General features: G+C 50.5%; 1 protein-coding gene across 1 annotated transcript in view; it reads left to right on the top strand.

The window, feature by feature from the left end:
* ASAP3 (ArfGAP with SH3 domain, ankyrin repeat and PH domain 3) overlaps positions 1 to 24773 on the top strand; it is a 48648-nt gene that overhangs the window by 15181 nt on the left and 8694 nt on the right. Inside the window, 11 exon segments of the mRNA XM_036089042.2 lie at positions 10443 to 10515; positions 10607 to 10752; positions 13187 to 13261; positions 14476 to 14525; positions 21261 to 21372; positions 21589 to 21674; positions 22339 to 22414; positions 22544 to 22630; positions 22811 to 22926; positions 23855 to 23924; positions 24237 to 24324. Coding sequence (XP_035944935.2) covers positions 10443 to 10515; positions 10607 to 10752; positions 13187 to 13261; positions 14476 to 14525; positions 21261 to 21372; positions 21589 to 21674; positions 22339 to 22414; positions 22544 to 22630; positions 22811 to 22926; positions 23855 to 23924; positions 24237 to 24324 — 979 coding nt within the window.

Genomic DNA, 24773 nt, shown 5'->3' on the forward strand with positions numbered 1-24773 from the left:
TCAGAGTTACGAGTTTGGGCCCCACATTGGGCTCCACACTGGGTATTGAGCCTACTTAAAAAAAAGGAAGGAAGGAAGGACCCCTTGTCTTCTTGTATTAACTCTTTACTGTAGAACTTTTCAAACATACACAAAAGTAGACTCGCCCAGCTTCAACAACTATTAATATTTTCCCAATCTTATTTTTTCATCTACTAGCCCTTTTTTCTGACTTTATGGAGAATTCGGAATTGTCACAGAGATGGAACAAAATGATAAACAACCTCCATTTACATGTGACCCAGTCCTGCCCTGACCACATCCCCACCTCCTTCCCCGACTCTCATCTTATTTTGAAGCAAATGCCAAAAATTTGCTTAAATTCCAAAAAACGTTTTAAAAAGCAAAGTAAGGTCCATGCATTGCCATTTGTCAGTGTGTGTTTGGAGCCCCTTATGATTTCTCCTCCATCGTTTTTTGTTTCGTTTTTTGCGATCCCCTTGTTAAAGAAACCAGTGGTTTTTTCTGTAGTTTCACATGGTCTGTGCTCACTGCCGCATTCCCCAGGCGTGGCTTCATGAATTTCTCCATCTGCATTTCCCGTACATTAGTAGTTGGATGTAGAAATGAGAAGCCCCTGAAGTTTTTTGTATGGGGTTGGTTTGTTGTTGTTTTGGTGTTTTGTTTTGTTTTGTTTTTTCATTTTATATATCATTTTGTTAAATGTTTTAGGTGTAACTTGGCTTACTCGTTAAAATATAGTATTTTAATTTTCATATTTAATATGTAGTACATATAATTTAATCTTCTTTGTGGATATGAAAGCTCAAAGGAGCCAAGATTCTGCCCCCTCACGCGGGGACCCCCCCCTTTTTTTTTAAGATTTTATTTATTTATTTGACAGAGAGAGACACAGCGAGAGAGGGAACACAAGCGGGGGGGTGGGAGAGGGAGAAGCAGGCTTCCCGCCTAGCAGGGACTCTGATGCGGGGCTCGATCCCGGGACCCTGGGATCATGACCTGAGCCAGAGGCAGATGCTTAATGACTGAGCCACCCAGGCACCCCAACGGGGGGACCCCTTTTTAATGTCAGAGTTTCATTGACCTTCCCACAAAGTCATACTTTTAGTATTGCTTGAGAAATTTGGAAAAGGACAAAAAGTTACCATGAATTCAAGAATGCTTTTTTAAAAAATTATTTATTTATCTGAGAGAGAGAGAATGAAAGAGAAAGCACAAGCAGGGAGAGGGAGAAGCAGGCTCTCCGAGGAACAGGGAGTCCGACGTGGGACTCAATCCCAGGACCCTGGGATCATGACCTGAGCCAAAGGCAGATGCTTAACCAACTGAGCCACCCAGGCGCTCCACCATGAATTCGAGAATGCTTTTAAAGACTTTTGTGTCTTATTGATCATAACAGCTGCATACAGGTTGGAATGTGGTCATGCTAACCTGTGAGGCTTTTTTTTATTGGTCTCTAGTGCTTCCTGTAAGTGTGGCTTCATAGGGCCTGGGGAGTAACTCTGTGGATGTCCAGGGTCTGGGGTCCACAGACTAGAAACAAACAGGGGGTTAGTGTCTCAAGGTTTGGGTCCCAGGTGCATCTCTGCTACTTTGTGGCTGTGTGAGGTCAGGCAACTTCCTTCACCTCCCTGGGCCTCACTGATGCTTCAGCCGGATGGGAAGAAAAGCAACAACTGCCTTGTTGGGGTGCTATGATTCTTACAGGATGGATGTGAAGCTGCTTTACAAACTGTAAAGCCCTGTAAAAGTGTTGGTTTGTATTCTTTCCTTAGTTTGTTTGCATTTCCAATGAGACCTGGGGCAAGAAACTCATCCGAGCCTTTGTTCTGCCGTCCGTAGGATGAGGAGGTAATGTTAGATTATCGCTAATATTCCATGATTTAGTCCTTTGGGGGACAACATCATGGTCCAAAGCAAAGATAGAAAATGATTTTTCATTTCCTGTGCCCACTCTAGTTTAATTGGTAGAGGCTACCTGCAGAGTAGTCTTAGCAGAATGATGAACCAAATCCAGGGTCAATGGGAAAAATATTGAGATGGATTAATGATGCCACAAAAGTGGTGCCTATGCCCCATATTATAATAGTCCAAAGGAGTGAATGTCTAATGGTGAAATTTAATCAGCAGCTCCCAAGGCCTTAGCTTTTGCTGCTCTGCTCCCTTGGCTGAGTCGCCATGGTTACCACAGCTGGCTCTGGGAAATCACAGGAATGAAGAATGGGTCCTATTGATGAATCCTAACCCAGAAGGGGGGCATGCAGAAGGCCCTTCCAAGCAGGGCAGCTGGGCATGGCCCTAGTGCTGCCATCTGTAGTCTTTGCCTGCAGAAAACACAAATCAAAGCCAGAGCACTGTGGGGTGGGGGCACGCCGGGGGAGGTAGGGGCACAAAGGGCAGTGCCACCAGCAGGCATTCAGGCTTTGTCTAGGGCCCGCCAGGCAAGGCTGCCCAAAGGACTCGGTTGGTTTTCCAAGTTTCGGCATATCCCTGACGGTCTTGTGTCTCCCCTGCCTCTGCCCGATGCCTGCCCAGGCTCCTGCCTGGAGCCATTGACTCTGAGCTTTGAGAGAACTCTAAATGGCCATCACTGCTAATCCCAATTCCAGTGCTTGAGTCGTGCTCTACTACCTGAAGCCCTTGAATACTTCAGGTGGTGGGGAGCTCGCTCTCTCCAAGGGTCGCTTACTCTTCCTTGGGAACTTTTTTCTCTGAGCTGAAATTTGTTTCTGTCTCCCTAAATTCTACCTCTCAGGCCTAGGAATCCTCCTGTGGTCCAGCTTGTACAATCTATGTTCTCTTCAGTAGGCTAGCCTGTGGAGTATTTGTGGTTGGGGCACGGCTGTCAACCCTGTTGTTTGGGCACAGGTCTCTACCTGCCCCATCCCTGTTTGAGGGATGGTGAGGGGATATGGTAGAGGTGCTTGAGTTGGGGTTCAGATTCAGAGGCAGAGCCAGTCCCCGGATCAAAGAAGCCATGTCGGGCGCCTGGGTGGCTCAGTCGGTTAAACGTGTGCCTTCGGCTCAGGTCATGATCCCAGGGTCCTGGGATTGAGCCCCACATCGGGCTCCCTGCTCAGCGGGGAGTTTGCTTCTCCCTCTCCCTCTGCTCTCTACCCCCTGCTTGTGTGCACTCTCTCTCTCTCTCTCTCTCAAATAAATAAAATCTTAAAAACAAAACAAAACAAAAAAAACAAAGAAGCCATGTCCCTGAACGTCTGTGGGGCAGCTTGGTGGTAGGGAAAGAACATTAGCCCTGGATGTGGCCAGACCTGGGTTTTAGTTACAGTCCTGCCACTCTTCGGCATTATACGACCTGACCGTCCCTGGACACGTTCCTTCCCCCAGCAGCTTCATCTCTGAAATGCCAGAGGGGATGCCTGCCTCAGAGGCTGGCTGGAAGGGTGACAAGTACCATGGCTGATGCAGCACAGGTGTTCACATGTACCATCTTGTCTGCCCAGTGGCCCCTTGGCACCTGTCATTCACGCCTCTTGCTGAGCTGGATCCTTGCAGGGTGGAGAGAGGATCTTTAATTAGCTCCAGGAAGGTTGAGAAATTCCTAGCCAAGTTCAGTTTAGTTTTGGAATAGGTAACATTATTAGCTGTCAAATAATAATAGTGTTCTAAGCACTTTACCTAGGTGAAGTCATTTCATCTCCCCAACAACCCTTTGTAGTAGAAACTATTACCGTCCTCATTTCAGGAATGGGGACGTTGAGGCGCAGAGAAGTGACACAGCAAGTACCTAAGGGAGCTGGATTCAAAACCAGGTAGTTTGGGGCCAGCCCCATACGTTTGGCTGTGATGATTTATTGCGTCTCAAGGGTAGAATTAGCCAGTGATCCCCAAACGTTAGCATATATCAGAGTCACCTGGAGAGCTTGTTCAACCAAATTGCTGGGCCCCACCCCTGGATTTCCTGATTCAGCTGAAGAATTGCATTTCTGACAAGGTCCCAGGTGATGCTGATGCTGCTGGTTCGGAGACCCCACTTTGAGGATTAAATAGACCCACCTGAATCCAGAGACTATTTTTTTCACCTATCCAGTCTCAGGCATGGGGAATGAGGGCTGATCTCATAGAGGCAGAAAGCAAACCACAGCAAGATTTTCATACTCATATTTTCCAAATCCTTCAAGCCTTGGCACGTGCTGCCATGACTGGGATCTCACGTAAGCTTCACCAGTAACTCTGAGGGTAACTGGAGAATGGATTTTCTCCCCACATTCTATTATTATTATTATTATTATTAAAGATTTTATTTATTTTTTGACAGAGAGAGAGACAGCGAGAGAGGGAATACAAGCAGGGGGAGTGGGAGAGGGAGAAGCAGACTTCCCGCCGAGCAGGGAGCCCGATGCGGGGCTCGATCCCAGGACCCTGGGATCATGACCTGAGCCGAAGGCAGATGCTTAACGACTGAGCTACCCAGGTGCCCCCCCTCCATTCTATTATTTTCCTCGTATTTTAAAGAAGAGGAGATTTGGAGAACTGCTGCGCTAATATCACCCAGGGAGGTAGTTTTGGGGAGACTGGGGCTAGAATCTCAGCTGTGACTCCTCGTGCTATGGTAGCATCATCACAGTTCTGGAAACCACGGTGCCTTTCCCTGGATACCTTCCCATCCCCAGACTATGATCTGCATTTTCTCCTTAAAACTATATTTCTTCAGCTTAAGTCTTTGCTGCATTATATCACAGAGGGTAGATAGATACTATCAGTCATTTATACCCCAGTGTGAATGTTCAGATATATTCTTGAGAAAAGCGTGATTAGAATTCTCCCCTCCTTGTGCCACTTCGGGCACTTCCGTGTTTGTATGTCTGGGAGCCTCTTGAAGGAAGGGGCCATGCCTGGCTAAAATAGGCACAAGTAGATCCTTGTTGGAATGAACGAATGAATGCATGCATGAATGAATGCACGAATGAATGAAGGAAGGAACGTACCGACCATGTTCCTCTCCTTTCCCGTTCTTCCCAGAGCAAGCCTCCCTCCTCTGGCAGTCCTACCGTTTATACCACGCACTCCGCACACCACCTCACGGTGCAGTCTTAGTCTCTTTCCTGCCTGTCCCACGCCCACGGGCAGGCATCAGAGCTTACAGCTTTCCCTGTTCCCCCTAAGCAGACGCGGTTCCGCTTCCCCTGGGCTCGCGGCTGCCTCGTCCACCCTCCATTATAGCCCAAATCACATTGCAGGGATCTATTGACTTGGCTCTTTCTCCTCTTAGATAGTGATATCCCTGGAGGGCTGAGACTGGCTTTTACACAGAGTGCAAATGCATAGCAAGCACTCGATAACTAGTTGAATGAATGAATGAATGAATGAATGAATGAATAGCTGTGTGAACTTTGGTAGGGGCAGGAATGGTATCTTGCCAGGAAGCCATTTCCTGATACATGTCTGACAAGGGCATCGAGCGATAGTTTGTTGGTCATTGGGTGACTTGTCTGCCTGTACCAGCCAGAACTAGCTTCAGTCACAAGTAAGTGTACCCAGCATCACGTGGCTCATAGAAGATAGACGTTTATTTCTCTTCCATATAAAAGAAGTCTGCAGATAAGTGGTCCAGGGCTGATAGGGTGGCTCCCCAGTCACCAGGGACAAGGCTACTACTTTGTTGCTCCACCATCCACAATATGTACCTTCTACCTCATGGTCCAAGATGGCTGCCTGAGCTCTAGACATCACAAATGCATTCTAGCCAGGAGAAAGGTATGACAGAGGGTACCCTTTCCTTTCTTCCTTTTCTTTTTCCCCCTTTATTTATTTATTTTTTATTTTTTGTTTTTTGGAGAAAGAGGGAGAGAGAGAGAGCGTGCGGGTTGAAGGGAGGAGTGGAGGGAGAGGGATAGAATATCAAGCAGGCGCCACACTCAGCATGGAACCCGACGTGGGACTCGATCTCACGACCCTGAGATCATGAACTGAGCAGAAATCAAGAGTCGGTCGCTTAACAGACTGGGCTGCCCAGGCGCCCCTCCCCTTTGTTTAAAAAAACATATTTTAGGGGCGCCTGGGTGGCTCAGTCGTTAAGCGTCTGCCTTCGGCTCAGGTCATGGTCCCGGGGTCCTGGGATCGAGCCCCGCATCGGGCTCCCTGCTCCGCGGGAAGCCTGCTTCTCCCTCCCCCACTCCCCCTGCTTGTGTTGCCTCTCTCGCTGTGTCTCTCTCTGTCAAATAAATAAATAAAATCTTAAAAAAAAAACAAAACGTATTTTAGAGCACTGTTAGGTGCACAACAAAATTGAGTAGAAAGTACAGAGAGGGGCGTCTGGGTGGCTCAGTCAGTTAAGCGTCTGCCTTCTGCTCAGGTCATGATCCCAGCATCCTGGGTTCGAGCCCCATGTGGGGCTCCCTGCTCTGCGGGGAGTCTGCTTCTCCCTCTCCCTCCCCCTCCCTCGTGCGCTCGTTCTCTCTCACTCTCTCTCTCAAGTAAATAAAATCTTAAAAAAAAAAAAAGTACAGAGTTCCCACATACCTCCTACTCCACAAACAACCTCCCTCATTATCACTGTCCCACACCAGAGTGGTACATTTGTTAGAATCAGTGAACCTACACTGACACGTCCATATCACCCCAGATCCACAGTTACGTTAGGGTTCAATCTTGGCGTTGTACATTTTATGAGTTTTGACCAGTGCATAGTGACATATGTATCCACTATCAGTGTCATGCGGAATAGTTTGACGGCTCTAAAAATCACGGAATAGTTTGATGGCTCTAAAAATCCTTCGTGTTCCACCTGTTTATCCCTCCCTCTGCTGGCTACCACTAATCTTTTTATTGTGTCCATTCTTTAGCCTATTCCAGAATGTCACATACTTGGAATCAGACAGTATGTAACCTTTTCAGGTTGCTTCTTTCACACAGTAATACCCATTTTTTGAAAGATTTTATTTTTAAGTAACCTCTACACCCAGCATGGGGCTCGAACTCACAACCTCAAGATCAAGAGTCACATGTTCCACCAACTGAGCCAGCGAGGTGCCCCTCAGAAATATACATTTAAGGTTCCTTCATGTATTTTGTGACTCGATAGCTCACTTCTTTTTAGTGCTAAATAATATTCCATTGTCTTCCAAGTTTTAGCTGTTATGCATAAAGCTGCTCTAAACATCCACGTGCACGTTTTCATGTGGGAACAGGTTTTCAGTTCATTTGGGTAAATACCGGGGAGTGCAGTTGCTGGATCATATGGTAAGAGTATGTTTAGTTTTGTAACAAACTGCCAAGCTGTCTAGCAAAGTGGCTGTGCCATTTTGCATGCCCACCAGCAGCGCATGAGAGTGCATGTTGCTCCACATCCTCCTCAGCATTTGGTGGTGTCGGTGTTTTGGATTTTGGCCATTTTAATGGGTGTGTAGTCTCTCCCTTACTTTTTTTTTTTTTTAAGGCATATTCTTTTTTATTTTTTTTTAAGATTTTATTTATTTATTTGACAGAGAGAGAGAGAGTGACAGCAGGAACACAAGCAGGGGGAGTGGGAGAGGGAGAAGCAGGCTTCCCGCCGAGCAGGGAGCCCGATGCGGGGCTCGATCCCAGGACCCTGGGATCATGACCTGAGCCGAAGGCAGATGCTTAACGACTGAGCCACCCAGGTGCCCCTCTCCCTTACTTTTAAGAATACTTTGGAAGCTAACAAATGAAATATCCATTATATGACATAGGTCAGCACTTAGTCATATGACTACATTCAGCTGCAAGGTAAACTGGGAAGTGTAGCCTGTACTGTGAGTGACCGAGTGGCCATCTGAAAAGTCAGGGTTCTTATTACTAAGGAAGAAGAGAGAATGGACACTGGGAGCCAACCAGCGGTCTCTGCCACACTGCAGGGAAGAGAGATCCTCTCAAACCAGCTTAAGCACGAAGGGGAATTTGTTGGGTGCATTCAGGGATGTTTCATGAAGACCCAAGGACAGGAAGTGTGGAGGAGCCTCCCAGGGTTTGGGATCTGGAGATTTGCCAGAAACCAGAGCAGCCTTTTTCTTCTGCTTTTCAGGGGCAGCATGGGTCTCATTTGCTTCTTTCTATACATCTACTTTGTTCTTTTCTCTTTGCGCATGGTGGGAAAGATGTCCCAGCTTAAGTACTTCAGATCAATTAGCCAGCTTCCCAGAGCCCAATTCCAAATTTATCGAGTCACAAAATACATGAAGGAACCTTAAATGTATATTTCTGAGGGGCACCTCGCTGGCTCAGTTGGTGAAGCTGTTTGGGCCAGCCTGGGTCAGGTGTCCGTCCTGGTCCAGTCAACTCTGGCTAGAACAAACAAGGTGATAAAGGACCCACCTCTAGAGGGAAGGAGGGCAGTTTTCCAAGAGTAGGTGTCATGGGGTGGGGAGACTCCCCGAAAAGTATCTAGAGCATGGACATAGACTTCTCAGGTCCGTGTCCCAGGACTTTGCAAAACATCCTTCATTTAGGTAAATAATTATTGGGTATTTTCTGTATGCTAGGCACATGGATCTGCCTTCTAGGGAGCTTTCTCTTTTTAAAAAGATTTTATTTTTATTTATTTGAGAGAGAGTGCACGGTGGGGGGGGGGGGAGGGAGAAAGAGAAGCAGACTCCCCACTGAGCATGGAGCCCGACGCAGGGCTCGATCCCAGGACCCCAAGATCATGCATGACCTGAGCCGAAATCAAGAGTCAGAGGCTTAACTCACTGAGCCACCCAGGAGCCCCCTTTCTAGGAGTTTTCTAGGTCTCTTTGGAATTCATTCATATCTGTGATCTGCACTGTCTATTGGAGTAACGTGAGAACTCCTTAAATTAATCATGTCTTAGCTTTCCCTTTCAAGTCTCAAGGTGAGGATCATGGGCTTTGGCGAATGCGTGTTTACTCGTCTGGGTCTTTGGGAACTATAGTGATGTCCTAGTTCTCCCCTTTTGTCTTTGTTTCTCTGGTAGAGTGTCTGAGTTCTTTAGCTGATTTAGATATGGCCTCCTTTCCCCCCCCCCATCTCCCTAATTCCTTGACTTTTTTTCTTCAGCCCTGGGATGGGCCTCCACTGTCCCCAAACCACACGTCCCAAACAAGAAATTTGTACTCAGGGAGGAGAATGTTAGCTTTCTAGTCCCTGTAGGAACAGGACTCAGAATTTGATGGCCCCTTCTAGCAGCAGCAGCAGGTGCTGATAATGATCATATGTACTGTTCTTTGAGGACACACTCTGGGCTCAGCACCAAGCTAAGCCCTTTATGTGCATCGTCTCATACATATAATCCTCATAAGAGCCCTGAGAGGGAGGCATTATTTCCGCCCATTGTATAGGTAGCTAATCAGGAAGCAACTTGCTGGGGGGGGTCACACATCATCTGGGCGCTGGAGCTGAGCTTCAAAACCAGACCCCTCTCCCTCCCGAGGCTTCCCACCTGCCCAAGGCTTCGGAGAACACGCCACATTGCCCCCGAGCTCTGCCCTGTGCGTGCCCTCCTGTGCGTATCCTTTCCGAATGTGTTTGCTAACTCCTGTCACGTTGAAGGTAACTCTTTGGAGATAAACTCTGATCCCTTTTTAGTCACCGGACAAAATAGGTGGGGCTGTGCCAGGGGGATGGGTGTGTGGCTGAAGCAGCGGCTCTGGGCCAGGCCCTGCCCTCTCTAGGCCTCAGTCTCCTCATCGGTGGCTCTGTCAGCCTTTCTCAGCCCTAATGTTCTATAATTTCCACCTTCACTAAGCATTCGTAAGGGGTCCATGAGGTTGGAGCTTCTGCACCCCACTGAAAGAGGAGATTTTGATCCCCGGCTGAGCCCCGCCCCCCCGGGCCCGTGAGGCCTGCTTCTCCCCATCACATCTCCTGGCCTCCCGCACCACCTACTGTCTGTTCTGCAATCCACAAAGGTTGCTTGATGCCGCCCCCCCCCAGTTCTTTCCAGTCGGGGTTGAGTGTGGCCCCTTCGGCTTATTGAGCCCCGGATTTGATGAACAAGCATTCTTCCATCTGTCTTTGAGAATACAGAGATGTCCGCGTGCTCTCTGGTCTTTTGCTAAGCACTTTTGTATATATTTGTCAGATCACTACTTCTCTCTTCACCTCTAGGGGCCCATAGTATCATCTCCATTTTGCAAATAAGGGACCCAAGGCTCAGAGAAGTTAACAGATCTGTCTAGATCGACACACTAGGTAGTACGAGAGTCAGCCTTCAAACCCAGGTCTGGCATTCCCCACTACACCACATGCCTCGGAATCGCTACATTTACTTGGCCTGCATTGGAGTTGGGGAGAAAAGTCTGTAGGTCTTCCTGGAATGGTATGACTGATCTATGGTGTCCTATGTGGTCTGGGTGGAAGAAGGTGGTCTGTTCATGTTTGGGGGTGGCTAGGGGACCCCAGGGAAGAAACTTTATATGTGTGTCTGAAGGGTGGAGTCATGGATGGATTCAGGCACCCCTCCCAGCTGAGCATCCCTGAACTCTGTCTGCATTTGCTTCCAGATCCTGGAAGGAGACCAGGCCATCTTGCAGAGAATAAAGAAGGCTGTGCGGGCGATCCACAGCTCCGGCCTTGGTGAGTGAGCCTGCTTGATGCCCAGCCTGGCCAAGCAGCCCCTTCCCCAGCCCCAGCGAGGAACTGACTCTGCCTTTCCCTACCTCCACAGGCCACGTGGAGAATGAGGAGCAGTACCGAGAGGCTATAGAGTCCTTAGGCAACAGTCACTTGTCCCAAAACAGTCATGAGCTGTCCACTGGCTTCCTGAACTTGGCCGTGTTCACCCGCGAGGTGGCTGCACTTTTCAAGAACCTGGTGAGGCCCTGTTCCTTTCTCAGCCAGCCCTTAGCCTAGGCTCGGGGTAAATCAAGTGGGCTTAAGAACCTGACTGTCCGGGGTTGCCCTGGACCTCTAGTCTCCCTTGACCTTGACCAACGAGCCAGACCCTTTCCAGTTCTGACCTCCCATTTGCATTCTTCTTCTCTGACTCCCCACCCCACATCTTCTCTCTCCTGCTGTCCCTCCATCTCTGCCCTCCTCTTTCTCTTCATTGGTGAGTACCCAGCTGCAGAGGGAGGCTCACAGAGGGGAAGAGCCCCACAAAGAGAGGGCTCCCTGGAGAGAGTTTGGGAGAAGGGAGGCAGACTCTGGGGTTCCTGTCTTCGTGCCACCACCTCCCCTGAACCCTCCCGGTCCTCTGCTTTCCCAGCTGCATCTGCCGTGTCCTCAAAGCCTGGAACCTACCTCCCCTCAGCAAGCGTCTTAGCTCCTGCACCTGCCCAGTGTCCTCAGGTTCTTGCCTGAGGTTTTTTCCTGAGATAAGAGCTCTTCCCACAAACGGGCACAGTTCTTGGTACCTCACGTGGGTTAACCCATCGAATCCTGGAGCACAGCTCTGTGGGTTTGGTTTTACTATTATCCCCACTTTACGGGCTAGGAAACTAGGGCATGAGGTCAAGCAACTTGCCCGAGCTCATATCACCGGATTTGAACCCAGGGTGTCTATCTCCAGCATCTGAACACAAGCCTGGGTGTAGCCCCTCGGGAAAGCCCAGCTCTCTCCCGGCTCCATGGCTTGTGGACTGGCTTTCATGGCTCCAGTCCCTCCCTTGCCCAGTCCCTGGCTACATCACCTCTGCCAGGTAGTTTGCTTGCTGGTTGAGCACCCGGACCTTGGACTTAGACTCAGACCTTGAATCCCTGCTCTGCTGCTCTCTAGGTGTGTGATTCTGGGCAAGTCACTCAATCTGCCTGGGCCCCATCTCTAAAATTGGGCTAATAATGTTACCCACCTCACAGAGCTGTAATGAGGCTTACACAAGTTAAGTGCCTACTCCGGAGTAAGCACTCAGGAAGTGTTTGCTACTATTGCATCTGTCATTATTATATCTCTTTGCATAGCACGGCCTCTCGCACTGTCCTCTGTGTAGGTCTTTAGTGTTTGAGTTCAACTGAATTAGTGATTGCTTTTGTCTTTATCTCTCCTCCCCCTGTAACGGTCAAACTAGGGTTTGCTCCCCTGCAGAACAGGGCATTGTACTGGGGGCTGGTGACACAGGAAAGAGTCAGGCTGTGCCTTAGAGAGCCACAGTCTAGTGGGGGAGGCAGGAACTGAGATGTGGGACGACACCAAGCATGACCAGCAGTGCGGCACAAACTCAAGAACCCAGCAAGTTGGGTCAGAGGCCTGGTGCTGCCAAAGTTCAGAAAAGGGAGCATCATGGGGCGCCTGGGTGGCTCAGTCTGTTGAGTGTCTGACTTCGGCTCAGGTCGTGATCTCGGAGTTCTGGGATCGAGCCCCGAGTCAGGCTACACACTCAGCGGGGGAGTCGCTTGTCCCTCTGCCCCTCCCCCCACTTGTGCGCATGCTCTCTCTCTCTCAAATAAATAAATAAAATCTTAAAAAAAAAATGACAAGGGAAGATCAGCATAGGCCATGGGTAGGAGCAGTCAGGAAGGCTTCCTAGAGTAGGGGAGACCCAAGCTGTACCTTGAAAGGTGAGCTGAAATATCAGACAGGCAGTTGGGGCTGCCAAATGATAGAGACTCAATTCAAAATAGGATTTTTTTTTTTTCAAACTAGGATTTTTTAAACAAGGCATGCATTGGCCCTTGTAATGGGAAATCCAGGTATGCAACTGGCTTTAGGCTTCTTCTCTTTCTCGTAGATAGTTTCTCTCTGTGTCTGCTCGGTGGGCAAGATGGCCCAGCAGACCCAGATTCACAATATTGCCAGAAGAAAGTCTTTCTCCCATGACTTTGGCAGAAAGTTCCAGGAAGGATCCTGATTGGCTGGCTTGAATCATGTGCCTGATCCAATCACTACAACCCAAGGATGGGGTACTCTGATCAGCTCTGACCCCTTTGTTTACCCCATACTACCACAGAAGGGTTCCCCACATGATAGGGGGAGACAAGGAGCTAGCCGGATACAAATGACAGATGGGCACTTCAGAGTTGGGGTCTGAGGGGACAGGTGAGGGTGCTCGAGGCAAAGGGCCAGAGATGGGACTGACCGTGGATGTTCCTAGAGCTCGGAGGTGATGAGGCCGGTTAGTCCGGGTGGGGGTAACAGCTCTTATGGGAGACCGACTCCGCCACCCCTGCTACCCTCCACCCTCACCTCTCTTCCCCCCCACCTCCTCTCCCCCCCAGTGCCATCCGTTGCCTCCCAATGCTGTGTCCTAGCCCCTTGGGGCTGGACATATGGTCACCCAGGGTGGGGTATGGGGGTCTCTGCTCTTTCCAGGTTCAAAACCTGAACAACATTGTCTCATTCCCCCTGGACAGTCTCTTGAAGGGGCAACTGAGGGACGGACGACAGGTGAGTTCCCATTTGGGGAGTGGGGGTGCCCAAAGGTGGTGGGAGGGAACGAGAGAGCGGTGGGCAGGAGACCAGAGGGGAGGCAGGGCTGGGCTGAAGCCGGAGGTCAGGTGAGGCTGTCACAGTGGGAGTGCTGACTCCATATTAGGGACCCTTCCTCAGGATAGGAAGACCTGGCTCTGGGGTCAGCCTAGGATGGCTGACCTACTATCTGCCTGGGCCCTATGTGAGATAGCTCAGGCTGCACTTACAGCAGCCCCACGAGGTGGGATCTGTGGGCACTGTCATCCCTGTTCTGCAGGGGAGGAAACCCGAGGCTCAGGGGGTTTGGGAACCTGCTTACAGTTCATACAGCTGGTTGGTGGAGGAGCCAGGATGGGATCTGGGGCTCCGAACTCCCAGGCTTGGCTCCTCACTGCACCTGGCAGCTCCGGTCTCTAGGCAGAGCAGAACTCAAAGAAAGTGACAGAATAATCTCCCTGAGAAATCTGCCCCAGAGGGCCCAGGGGAGAAGCTGTCCTACCCCCAGAGGCTTCCCTCTTGCCTGAGGCTGGTCACCAGCCTGGGAACCACCCAAACCAGCCATGCAGCCTCCCCCCCCCCCCCCCCCCCCCCCCCCCCCCGCCGCTGACTGGGGCAATTCTGAAGGGTGTGAGCAGTCCCGCCTGATGAGGCTTCGGCAAACTAGGCCAAGGATCAGCCAGGTCTCACTGGGGCTTGCCGTGTGGCCTTAGGTAGACTTCTCAGCCTCTCTGTGCATATGTCCCTCTACCTGTACTCTTCCTGTTGAGAGCATGATCTAGTACCAGGCAGGAGGAAGGGGTGGGATAAAGTTAGGGGAGGAGTCTGACCTTCATCTTCGTATCCTCATCCTTATGGCGATCTCCATCTTCTGAGGGAGAGGACTTAGGGCAGACCCCAAAAATCTTCCCACACCTCAGGCCAAGGCCCACCAAACCCAGCTGATTCTTAGCAACTATGGGAGGAGGTTAGGTGGGTGAAGGGTCTCAGCCCTGAGAACGGGGCCAGTTGGGTCTCTTGGGGGGGGTGAGGTTTACAGTAAGTGCTCTGGGGGTGTAGGGGTTAGTTGGAGTATGGCTCTGAGCAGCATAGGTGAGCATGAAAGTGCAAGGTCACCTTAAAGGTAGCAAAGTGGACTGTGGATTCCAGACCCCAAGCTCCCCTTTGGGCAAATTGTTCTTTTTAAACCACAGGATTCCAAAAAGCAGCTGGAGAAGGCGTGGAAGGACTATGAAGCCAAAATGTAAGTGGCTGCGGTCAGGGTGGTTTCCCCAGGGCAGTAATGCTGGTCTCGCAGCAGGAGGCTAGACGCTGGGGAGAACTTCAGTGCTGCCCAAAAATGTCACCCAAAAGCACACAGCATCTCACTCTCTAGAGGAATTTTACGGGGGGTGATTTATGCCCAGGCCTGATGGAAGTCTGAGGGCTGGACTGCGAGACCACCAAAGGGAAGCAATTGGGAAGGGACCTCAAGATGCTGCTCTCAGAGGCCCATCTGCTCCGTGGTTCCAGACGTGGTCAGCTACCGTTTACTGAACACCTCTGCGTGTCAGCCCCTTAATCCTCGCGACCACCCAGCCCTGTGCGGGAGGGGTTAGCGTCCCGATTGTCAGAGAAGGAATTGGAGGTTCAGATGAGTTAAGTCACTTGCCCAAGGCCGCACAGCTAGGTGGAGGTAGAACTGGGATTCAGGTTCCTTGGTCCTCTTTCTGCAACACCAGGTGGTATCTCTCGACATTTTGGTGGACGTAGAGGAGGGAAGGAGTCAGTGTCCTACCCGGGCCTCTTGGGTTCACCACACGATACTCGGGACCTCTCACCAGCTACGGGGACATCACAGGGACAGAAGGAGCCAATTCCCCCAGAGCAGAGACTCCTCAGGCTCTGTCTGCAGGACTCTTCCAGGGCTCGGCCAGGCTCACCATACCTCAGAGCACTGTTGGCTGTTTGTAAAATTTTGTTTTCGCTAGCATTTTGCGAAAGCAATATCTGTCCATTGTGAATAACTTAGAAAATAAGGAGAAGCAAAAGAAGAAAAAAATTTTAATTATCCTTAGGAGAGGATTAGGGCCACGTGGGGACTAGCCACTACTTCTGTGTTGTTTGAGTATTTTTACATAGTATGGGCAGACCCTGTCGTTTTATCACTTAAAAACGAGGGGGGAGGGGAAGCTACCGAAACCAAGAGGAAAATTCTTAATTTCCAAGCCTCAAGTAGTAACATCTTTGTAGTCATTTTTCTTTTTTTTTCTTTTTAAAGATTTTATTTATTTACTTGACAGAGAGAGAGTGAGAACACAAGCAGGGAGAGCAGCAGAGGGAGAGGGAGAAGCTGGCTCCCCGCTGAGCAGGGAGCCAGACCCGGGGCTCGATCCCAGGACCCTAGGATCACGAGCTGGGCCGAGTGCAGACACTTAACTGACTGAGCCACCCAGGCGCCCCTTTCTAGTCATTTTTCTATATATAAAGAAATATTTTTGCAAAACTGAAAACAATAATCATACTGGGTTTTTTTGTTTTGTTTTGTTTTTTTACTTAAAAATACATCATGACCATCTTTCCACACAGTTACATGTTCTTATACAATGTCACTTAAATGGGTGCAAACATATGCATGATCCATAACGTATTTCATCTCCCCTGTCCTTGGGGAAGCATCCTTGGAACTAAATCTTTTTTTTTTTTTTTTTTAATTTTTTTTTTTTTTAAGGTTTTACTTATTTGCGAGAGAGAGAATGAGAGACAGAGAGCATGAGAGGGAGGAGGGTCAGAGGGAGAAGCAGACTCCCTGCCGAGCAGGGAGCCCGATGCGGGACTCGATCCCGGGACTTCAGGATCATGACCTGAGCTGAAGGCAGTCGCTTAACCAACTGAGCCACCCAGGCGCCCTCCTTGGAACTAAATCTTTGCTCCCACCCATAATTATTACTTTTGTAGGATCCATTCTAAGAAGTAGATACTGGAGCTTTATTGTTCCTCCAGCCCCATGAGGGCCGTGGGGATGTCCCAAGGCTGAAGGAAGGCCGGGACCCCCCCCATGCCAGCAGCATCCCCGTCTACACTACAGTTGTGCAGGTAGACCCTGGGGTGAAGGGCGTGGGAGAGGCCCAGGGAAGGGCACACACACGCAGGCAGTCCTTGTCTTTGGGACTTGATGTGGGGTCACCACATGGCCTGCATCTTCCCGAGTTACCTTAACCAAGCCCTCAGCCTCGCAGGACACTGTCTATCAAATGGAAAGAATAACTCCCCCCCGCCCCCCCCCAGCCAACCTCCTCCAGGCAGTTCTGCTTTTACCAGAGTCCCATCGTGATCTTGCCTGTAAGGTTTTGTGTCAAGAAGAGACTCTGTAATTGATGGGGAGAGGGGCTCGGTGAAGGTTCTCCAGTGAGTTATCAACAGGGCCTGGACTAGAACCCAGGGCTTCTGAGTCCGGTGCTCTCTCTCCGAGTCCGTGCTCCAGGGACTCCTGGCCCCTGCCATGCACGTCACCCAAGCTGAGCTACGTGTCCTGGCACAGGGGTCTGTGGAACGTGCCTTTTGGTGAGGGCTTCAGGTATAGCTAGATACTGGCGAGCCCTGAGCTCCTGTGCATTTCCACCTCCTTCTTCCCACACCAGTGTGGGCAGCAGCTGGAAGGGCCCCGAATAGCATCTGTCTGCAGGGGCCTGGTTTTTCCAGACTGTTCCATATGCAGGTCTGTTTCCTCATCTGAAACATGGGGCCGGCTGACACCTCGCAGCGTTGACGTGGAAATGCAAGAAGCACGGTGCCTATAAAGCGTCTGGCACTGCAGTTCACCAAGTCTTTATTGGCCATCTTTCTGAGCCAGAACCGAGACCAGAATAGCACAGCAAGGGGCCAAGAGGCAGGAGCTCAGGCCTCAGCTCCTAGCATTCCCCCTGACCAGCTTGGGATCTGGGACAGTCACGTCCCTTCTCTGGGGCTCGGCTTCATCTTGTGTAAAACGATCCCTGACTGTGACCTTTCAGAAAAGACACCATGGAGGGATGGGTGAAATAGGTGCTGGGGATTACGTACACTTACAGGGCACCTGGGTGGCTCAGTCGGTTAAGCGACCGGCTCTTGGTTTCGGCTCCGTCATGATCTCAGGGTCGTGGGATGGAGTCCTACATGGGGCACCTCACTCAGCCGGGGGTCTGCTTGAGATTCTCGGTCCCTCTCCCTCTGCCCCCCCCAAATAAATAAATCACTTACTGTGACAAGCACTGAGCAATGTATAGAATTGTTGAATCACTATACTGTACACCTGAAACTAATATAACACCGTATGTTAACTATGCTGGAATTAAAATTTAAAAATTAAGTAAATAGATTTTGAAAAAAAAGAGGAAAAAAAAAAAAAAGACACTGTGCCTGTCACGAGCTGGGGGGACCAGGCAGGGCAGGAGGGATGGAGCAAATCTGAGGCACTGTGTTGGTTCCCATTGCCGTCCCCAAGGCTCTAGCGTCAGACGGACCCGGATTCAAATCCTAGCTCTAGCACTTAACAGCCGAGCGATTTGTGACTTGTCTCAGCCTCAGGCTCCTCAGCTGTAAAATGGGGTAATGATTCCTGCCCCATGGGGTTATCACTTTAGTATGTGAAGGGTCTAGCAGAGCACCCGGCATAATATTAGTGCTTAAAAATAATAATTAGTAATAATAGCAGCTGATACTTATACTTACTTAAGAGCTTCCTCTGTCCAAGGAACTGTGATAAGCTCTTTAGATCTATTATCAGATTGACTCCCCTTGGCAGGGAAAGGGGCTGTTATTATCCCCAACTTATAGGTAAGAAGTAAGGGAAAAAAACACCACCACAATCCCTGCCTTAGTGGATCCCACTGGTTTGTAAGCAAGAAGAGAGGTGGGTTGATAAGTGACAAAAATACAAAGTGATGGTGCCACGGGGACAGTATGAGCACCGGGGTGGCAGGAGAGACAGGTGGTTTTGTTTGGGTGGAGGGGAGGGTGGTGGGAGGAGGCATCACAGGAGAGGCTGTTCAAGGTGTCAGGTTGGCAGGTGCATGATTAGTTTTGATTCCTTTCCTCTCCCACCATCCTCCTCACTGACCCCCTCACTCCCCGTCTGAATACTAGACTGTCCCCGAAGTCCCCTTCTCCGTTTCTCTCAGTCTCCTCAGTAACTAGCATTTCCCTGCTTTTCACTCCCTATTCATTTTACTCCTCTTGCGGCAACTCCATTCAAAGGAAATAAAATATTTCCAACAGTTGAAATGTTTATTAACCACTGGTGAACCTTTGAGGACATTGAGGGAATAGGAGTTTTGCTCTTTTCTGGCCAGGGTGTGAGAGAATAAAAAGCACTCCCCAGCTAGTAGTTTGAGGTGGCAGGTCATCTCAGATGACTAGGTCAGCCTTGGTAGGGTAAATCTCTGTAGGTTACCTTAGCTGAGACTGAGGGACAAAGCTATGGTAATCCACGAAGCTATCTATAGTACTTTACAGCTTGTCTTCATCCTGAGCTAACTAGCTTCTGTCCTTTAATCTCCACTAGAGACTGCACACACAGCCCCCCCCCAAAAAAATTAAATAAATAAATAAGGAAGCACCCTATGCTAAAAAAAAAAAAAAAAAAAAAAAAGCATTATCCAGGGGCACTTGGGTGGCTCAGTCAGTTGAGCATCTGCCTTCGGCTTGGGTCGTGATCCCAGGGTGCTGGGATCGAGCCCCAAGTTGGGCTCCCTGCTTGGTGGGGAGCCTGCTTCTCCCTCTCCCTCTGCCACTCCCCCCTGCTTGTGTTTGCTTGCTCTCTCTCAAATGAATAAATAGAATCTAAATAAAGGAATCACCAGTGGTTATTACCATAACCATCGATATCATTAGCATCATCATAATCCTGCTATTTATTGAGGGCTTATCATATGCCAGGGACCATACCATGCATTATACCATCTGAGAACAAGACGGTATTTGTCTCATTTTTGAAATGGAGGAACTGAAGCTTAGAAAGATTTATAAAGGTTAAGTGAGAGAGCTGCCATTCAAATCCAGACTATGCGTTTCTAGCCACTGTACCGTATTGTGCTTGCTTTTTGTCCGTTTACTCTGAAGCAGATGCCGCTCAATGTTAGTACACATAGAGCTTCCTCATCCTTTGTAACAGTTGCATAGTATTCCTAAAGCTAGCCGCAGCATAATTTATTTAACTACGTCCTACTGATAGACATCTAGCTTATTTTTCATTTTTCACTATTGGAAGATGTGGTAGCGAGGTCTATGGGAGATTCCCCTGCCCCCCCCAGCCCCTCTGCCCGCTCTGTCTCCCGCCCTCCTTAGCAAGCTGCCAGGCTCAATGCTGACAGCCTACCGGCCCAGCCATCACCTCTCTCTGCTGCTCATCTTCAGATACCCCAAAAAGCATCTGTCATGACCCAGGCCCGGGTCATAGGGTCAGTCCCCACCCTTACTCCACTGCCCTGCTGCAGACTCCCTCTCGGGATATCATAAAGCCTTAGGGAAACGTAAAAGAGCCACTCCTAAGAAATTTTTTCTAGAACACCTACAGAACTGCACTCTAGAGCAGTGGTTGTCAGTCAGGGGTGATTTTGCACCCCCACCGTCACCCCCAGGAGACATGTCTGGCTGTCACAACTGGGAGATGTATAGGCACCTCGTGGGTTGAGGCCGGGGATGCTGCTAAACATCCCACGTCCACAGAACAGCCCCCACATCAAAGAATCATCTGGACAAAGTATCTGTAGTTCCATGGTTGAGAAGCTGCTCGATGGGTCTCCAGGGACAGATTCTGCATATAAACACTGTCCTGGAGGCCTGACCTCAGTGAGGCCTGGAGCTTTCAAGCCAGAATGAACTCTGCCTAGGCCATTGCTTCCCCAGTTTGCAGATGGAAAAACTAAGGCCTAGGGGGGCCTGTGCTAATAATAGCTGTAGGGTCTTCTGTGTGCTAAATTTTACATCCTCTATCTCATCTGGGTACAGATAAGGATCCCCATCTGGCAGATGAGGAGACTGAGGCCTGGAGAGGGGAAGTGATGCTTGTAACGTATCCCACAGCTGTCTTCTTTGCTCAGGGCTGGCACCTACTTGAAAGCAAAACTGATAAGCAAGACATCTCCTCGACAGAGGAGCTGTGGTTACATGTGCCCAGCCCCAGATGTGGAAACACTCTCCTGCTGAGAATGGGTGGTCTCCTGGGCGTGGGATTTCTGGGAAATCATTTGCACACAGATCCATGCATCCCCCAAAGAGGGAAAACAGCCAACCCTTGAGATCTGTGGGGGCAAGGCCCAGGTTACACTTAGCTGCAAGCATGGGAGGCACTGTCCTCACTTACAAAGAAAAGAACAAGGGTTTTCTAAGCTTTAAGTGGGAAGCTCCGTGGCTCAGAAGCATGAAGGCACTTTGTGATCCTTTAAGCCACGTGGTCCTAAATCCCTTCCAGCAAAATCGTACTGGTCACCCCAAACCCCACCTGGCCCTAATCCAAGCCCACCACTTCCCTGCATAAAAACCTTCCACTCCTTCCCATTGCTCTTGGGAACCCTGGCATGATCTGAATTAGGCCCTGCGTGATCTGGCACCCTGTAGCTCACCGGAAACCACTTCCTCTCCACCTCCGCTCCTGAGCCCCAATGCCTCCTGCCTCCAGCAGTCACGTGGTCTGCTGCTCCTAGCTGCCTCCAGGCAGCTTCTCAGACTTCAGATCTCACCTCGAACAGTACTTCCTGAGCAGCCCGACAAGGTCGGATCCTCCTTTTAGCCTTCCATGGCTCTCTTCATGGCTGTGATGGGATCCACGTCGTTGTCCCCCACCAGCCTGGGGATTCCCGAATCCACCTTGTTCACCGTCGTACCCCAGCCCTGCCCCACGACCAGCACACAGGAGGCCCCTCTCTCGTGTGCTTGTGGCAGAGAGGAGCGTGGAGAGGCGGTGGGACGCGAGAGGGGCTCTAGCGAGAGTTGCTAAGGCCTCTCTTTCCTTGGGGCCTAGGGCCAGGCTGGAGAAGGAGAGAGACCGGGCCAGGGTGACAGGAGGGAGCTCTGGGGAGGTGGCCCAGGACACCCAGAGAGAGCGGCGCGTCTTCCAGCTGCACATGTGTGAGGTAAGGGTGCTGCCGGGGTGAGGATGGGGTGGGATGTGTCTTCCTGTCTTCGTCTTCTGAACCTCCAGGGGGGCCCAGTCACAGGTTCTGGCCAAGAGGGATATCACTGAAGTTCAGTGATGGCCAAGAAGATTAGCTCGGGATGGGGACGGCAGCCCTTGCCCCCAGGATTCCGCTTCTGCTCACGATGCATGCTTGGCCCTGCTCCTTCCCCAGTATCTGCTGAGAGCCGGGGAGAGCCAGATGAAGCAGGGTCCTGATTTCCTGCAGAGCCTCATCAAGTTCTTCCACGCACAGCACAAGTAGGTTTCTCCCCTGTCCCCGCCCCCACCCCATGACCCGTGCCCCTTAACCCTTCAGGCTACACCAAACAAGGCCCGTCCCCGGGGTCTAGCAGGCCCTCGAGGACTCTGTATCTGCCTTGTCGGTGGTGCTTTCTACGGCTCCTCTTTAGTGGGTACTCACCATGTATCAGCACTAAGTACTTTACACATTGGCTCCTGCTCAATCCCCAGCAACCCATTTTCTCCTCAGAAAACTGAGGCTCGGGGCGCCTGGGTGGCTCAGTCGTTAAGCATCTGCCTTCGGCTCAGGTCATGATCCTAGGGTCCTGGGATCGAGCCCCGCATCGGGCTCCCTGCTCGGCGGGAAGCCTGCTTCTCCCTCTCCTGCTCCGCCTGCTTGTGTTCCCTCTCTAGCTGTCTCTCTCTCTCTCTGTCAAGTAAATAAAATAAAATCTTTAAAAAAAGAAAAAAAAAAAAGAAAACTGAGGCTCAGATTTACTAACATCACCCAGCTAGTAAGTGGGATCTGGACCCAGGCAACTTTGGCTCCAGAGAGCCGGCTCCTGCCTGACAGAGAACACTGCCCCCAGCTGCCCTGTGATCCTTGGAGCACCTTCTCCCACACTTCCTGCTTCTCTCTTTCTCATCTTTCTCATCCCTTGTTTGGCCTCACACCCCTTAGCTTTTTCCAAGATGGCTGGAAGGCTGCTCAGAGCCTGTCCCCCTTCATCGAGAAGCTGGCCGCGTCTGTACACGCGGTAAGTTGGGCCTCAGCCTCGGGCACGCGGTCAAGCCCCTGTCTTTCCGGGCTTCTGCTCGTCTCGCCCTGGCCTGCGCGCCTGGCCCGCCCGTTGGCTGACGGCGGGGTCCGGCCCTCTGTTCCGCAGCTGCGCCAAGCCCAGGAGGAGGAGCTGCAGAAGCTGACCCGGCTCCGGGACTCCCTCCGAGGGACGCTGCAGCTCGAGAGCAGAGAGGTCAGCCCCTGAATCATCCCCAAAGGAGCGCCTTCTCCCAAGGCCCAGCATGGAGGGAGGGAGAGGAGGAAGACCCCACTTCAAGGGTCCCTTGAGAAGTGTCCCTGAGAGAGACCCCCGCAGAATGAGGCTCTGCCCACCCAGATGCCCTAAGGTCTCCTTTGCATGTCGGAGGAACAGGAGAATCTGAGCCGGAAGAACTCAGGCGGCGGAGGTGGCTACAGCATCCATCAGCACCAAGGCAACAAGCAGTTTGGGACAGAGAAGGTGGGCTTTCTCTACAAGAAGAGTGATGGGTAAGTGACTCAGAGAGCTCGAGTAATTTGCCCAAAGCCACATGGCCAGTAAATGACAGTTGGGGGAGCTGCCCAGTGGGACCGTTCTCATCATTTAGGTAGACTCTGAGGGTTCCAGGACCTCCACCCTAGCAATGCAAAATCATCAGAATCCTAGGCACGTGAACTTCTGCTTAGAAGTCACTGGTTGTTTCTAACTTCAAAGAGAATAAAAGCAGCTGCTAGCACTTACTGAGCACTTATGATGCCCTAGACCATCCCCATGCCCTTACCTTTAACCTCTATAATATACTGAATATGCCTGGAAATGAAAGTGTTGACTGTGCCATGCTCCCTGGTGTAAAAAAAATCAGTGTGTGAAATGCAAAGGCTCCATGGGATGTGTTCACCTTTCTACTTACTAATCAGTTTTTATCAGAGAAGAATAACTTTGTTGTACTAATTAATATTTTCCTCTTACAGAAGTGTTAAGTAGCTTTGGATCGTGGATTTGCTGATTTTATTTTTGGGGTCTAAATATTTATCTTGCTTTATCCTTAATCATAATGCATCTGTTGTGATCAAGAGCCTGATCCTCCTCTCAATCTAGGAGTTCCCTAAGGTTGGGAGCTGTGTCTCCTTTATCAGACGAGAAGCTCTCAGAGGGTCAGGGTCACGTGATCCCCTTCAGAATAAGGATTCCCAGAGAGTGGGGGCTATGTTTCCCCCATCAGACTGGGAGGTACCTCAGGGCAGGGCTATGTCTCCACCATCAGAAGGGAGCCCCAGAAAGTGAGGGGTGTAGGGGTCAGAGGATGGAAGAGGTGAAGAGGTGTGGCTGGAGGTCATACGGGCGGGGCCGGGGACCTGGTCCAGGACTCTGTTTTCTGATACAGGGGAATTAGGTGTGAGCCTTGGGTCAGTGTCTCTCTATCCCTCTGGGCTCTAGAATTCGAAGAGTCTGGCAGAAAAGGAAGTGTGGAGTCAAGTATGGCTGCCTGACCATCTCCCACAGCACGGTGAGGCCTGGAGGGGTGGGGGGGTCTCAGGGCGCAATCGATAGGTCCTCTCTTCACTTCTGAACAAACAAGTGTCAAACCCTCCCTCCAGCCCTGGTCCCCAAACCTGGATCCAGTTGCTGGAGACCCCCTGTGGGAAGAAGCTCCCAACCTAATCTTGGCCCACACTCCACATCGATGAGGCACTGGGAGAGGGGAGACATGAACCGGAACAGGACTATTATGCCCATTTAACGGACTGGGAAAATGGAAGCCTGAGAGTTTGGGAGACCCGGAGAGGAACGTGTGTCCTTTCTCCCCAAATTCCCACAGATAAACCGGCCCCCAGTGAAGCTGACCCTGCTAACGTGTCAAGTGAGGCCAAACCCTGAGGAGAAAAAGTGCTTTGACCTGGTGACCCGTGAGTAGTCCCTGTCTCCTCCCCGACAACTGCCCAGGGCTTCTCTAAGAGACCTGTCAGCTCCCGGGAGGCTTCAGTTAGGGGCCTGTATCCAATCCCCCGTGTGTTTATCGGACAGCTGTCCCTGCGGGCATCAGACATCTGAGGCCCTGGACACTTTTTAGAGGCTTCAGTCCACATCCTATTAAATATTAAATTGCACCCCCATCCCACAGTAAATATCATTATTTCTGTAAAGTATATTTGAATGGATTTGGGTAATTCAGCTTTCGAAATTATTATTTCTTTTAAAGATTTTTTTAAAAAAATTATTTATTTATTTGAGAGAGAGAGCACAAGAGGGGGAGGGTCAGAGGGAGAAGCTGACTCCCCACTGAGCAGGGAGCCTGATGTGGGACTCGATTCCTGGACTCCAGGATCATGACCTGAGCTGAAGGCAGTCGCTTAAC

This window comes from Halichoerus grypus, chromosome 5 (assembly GCF_964656455.1).
Source record: "Halichoerus grypus chromosome 5, mHalGry1.hap1.1, whole genome shotgun sequence".
Lineage (NCBI taxonomy): Eukaryota > Metazoa > Chordata > Mammalia > Carnivora > Phocidae > Halichoerus > Halichoerus grypus.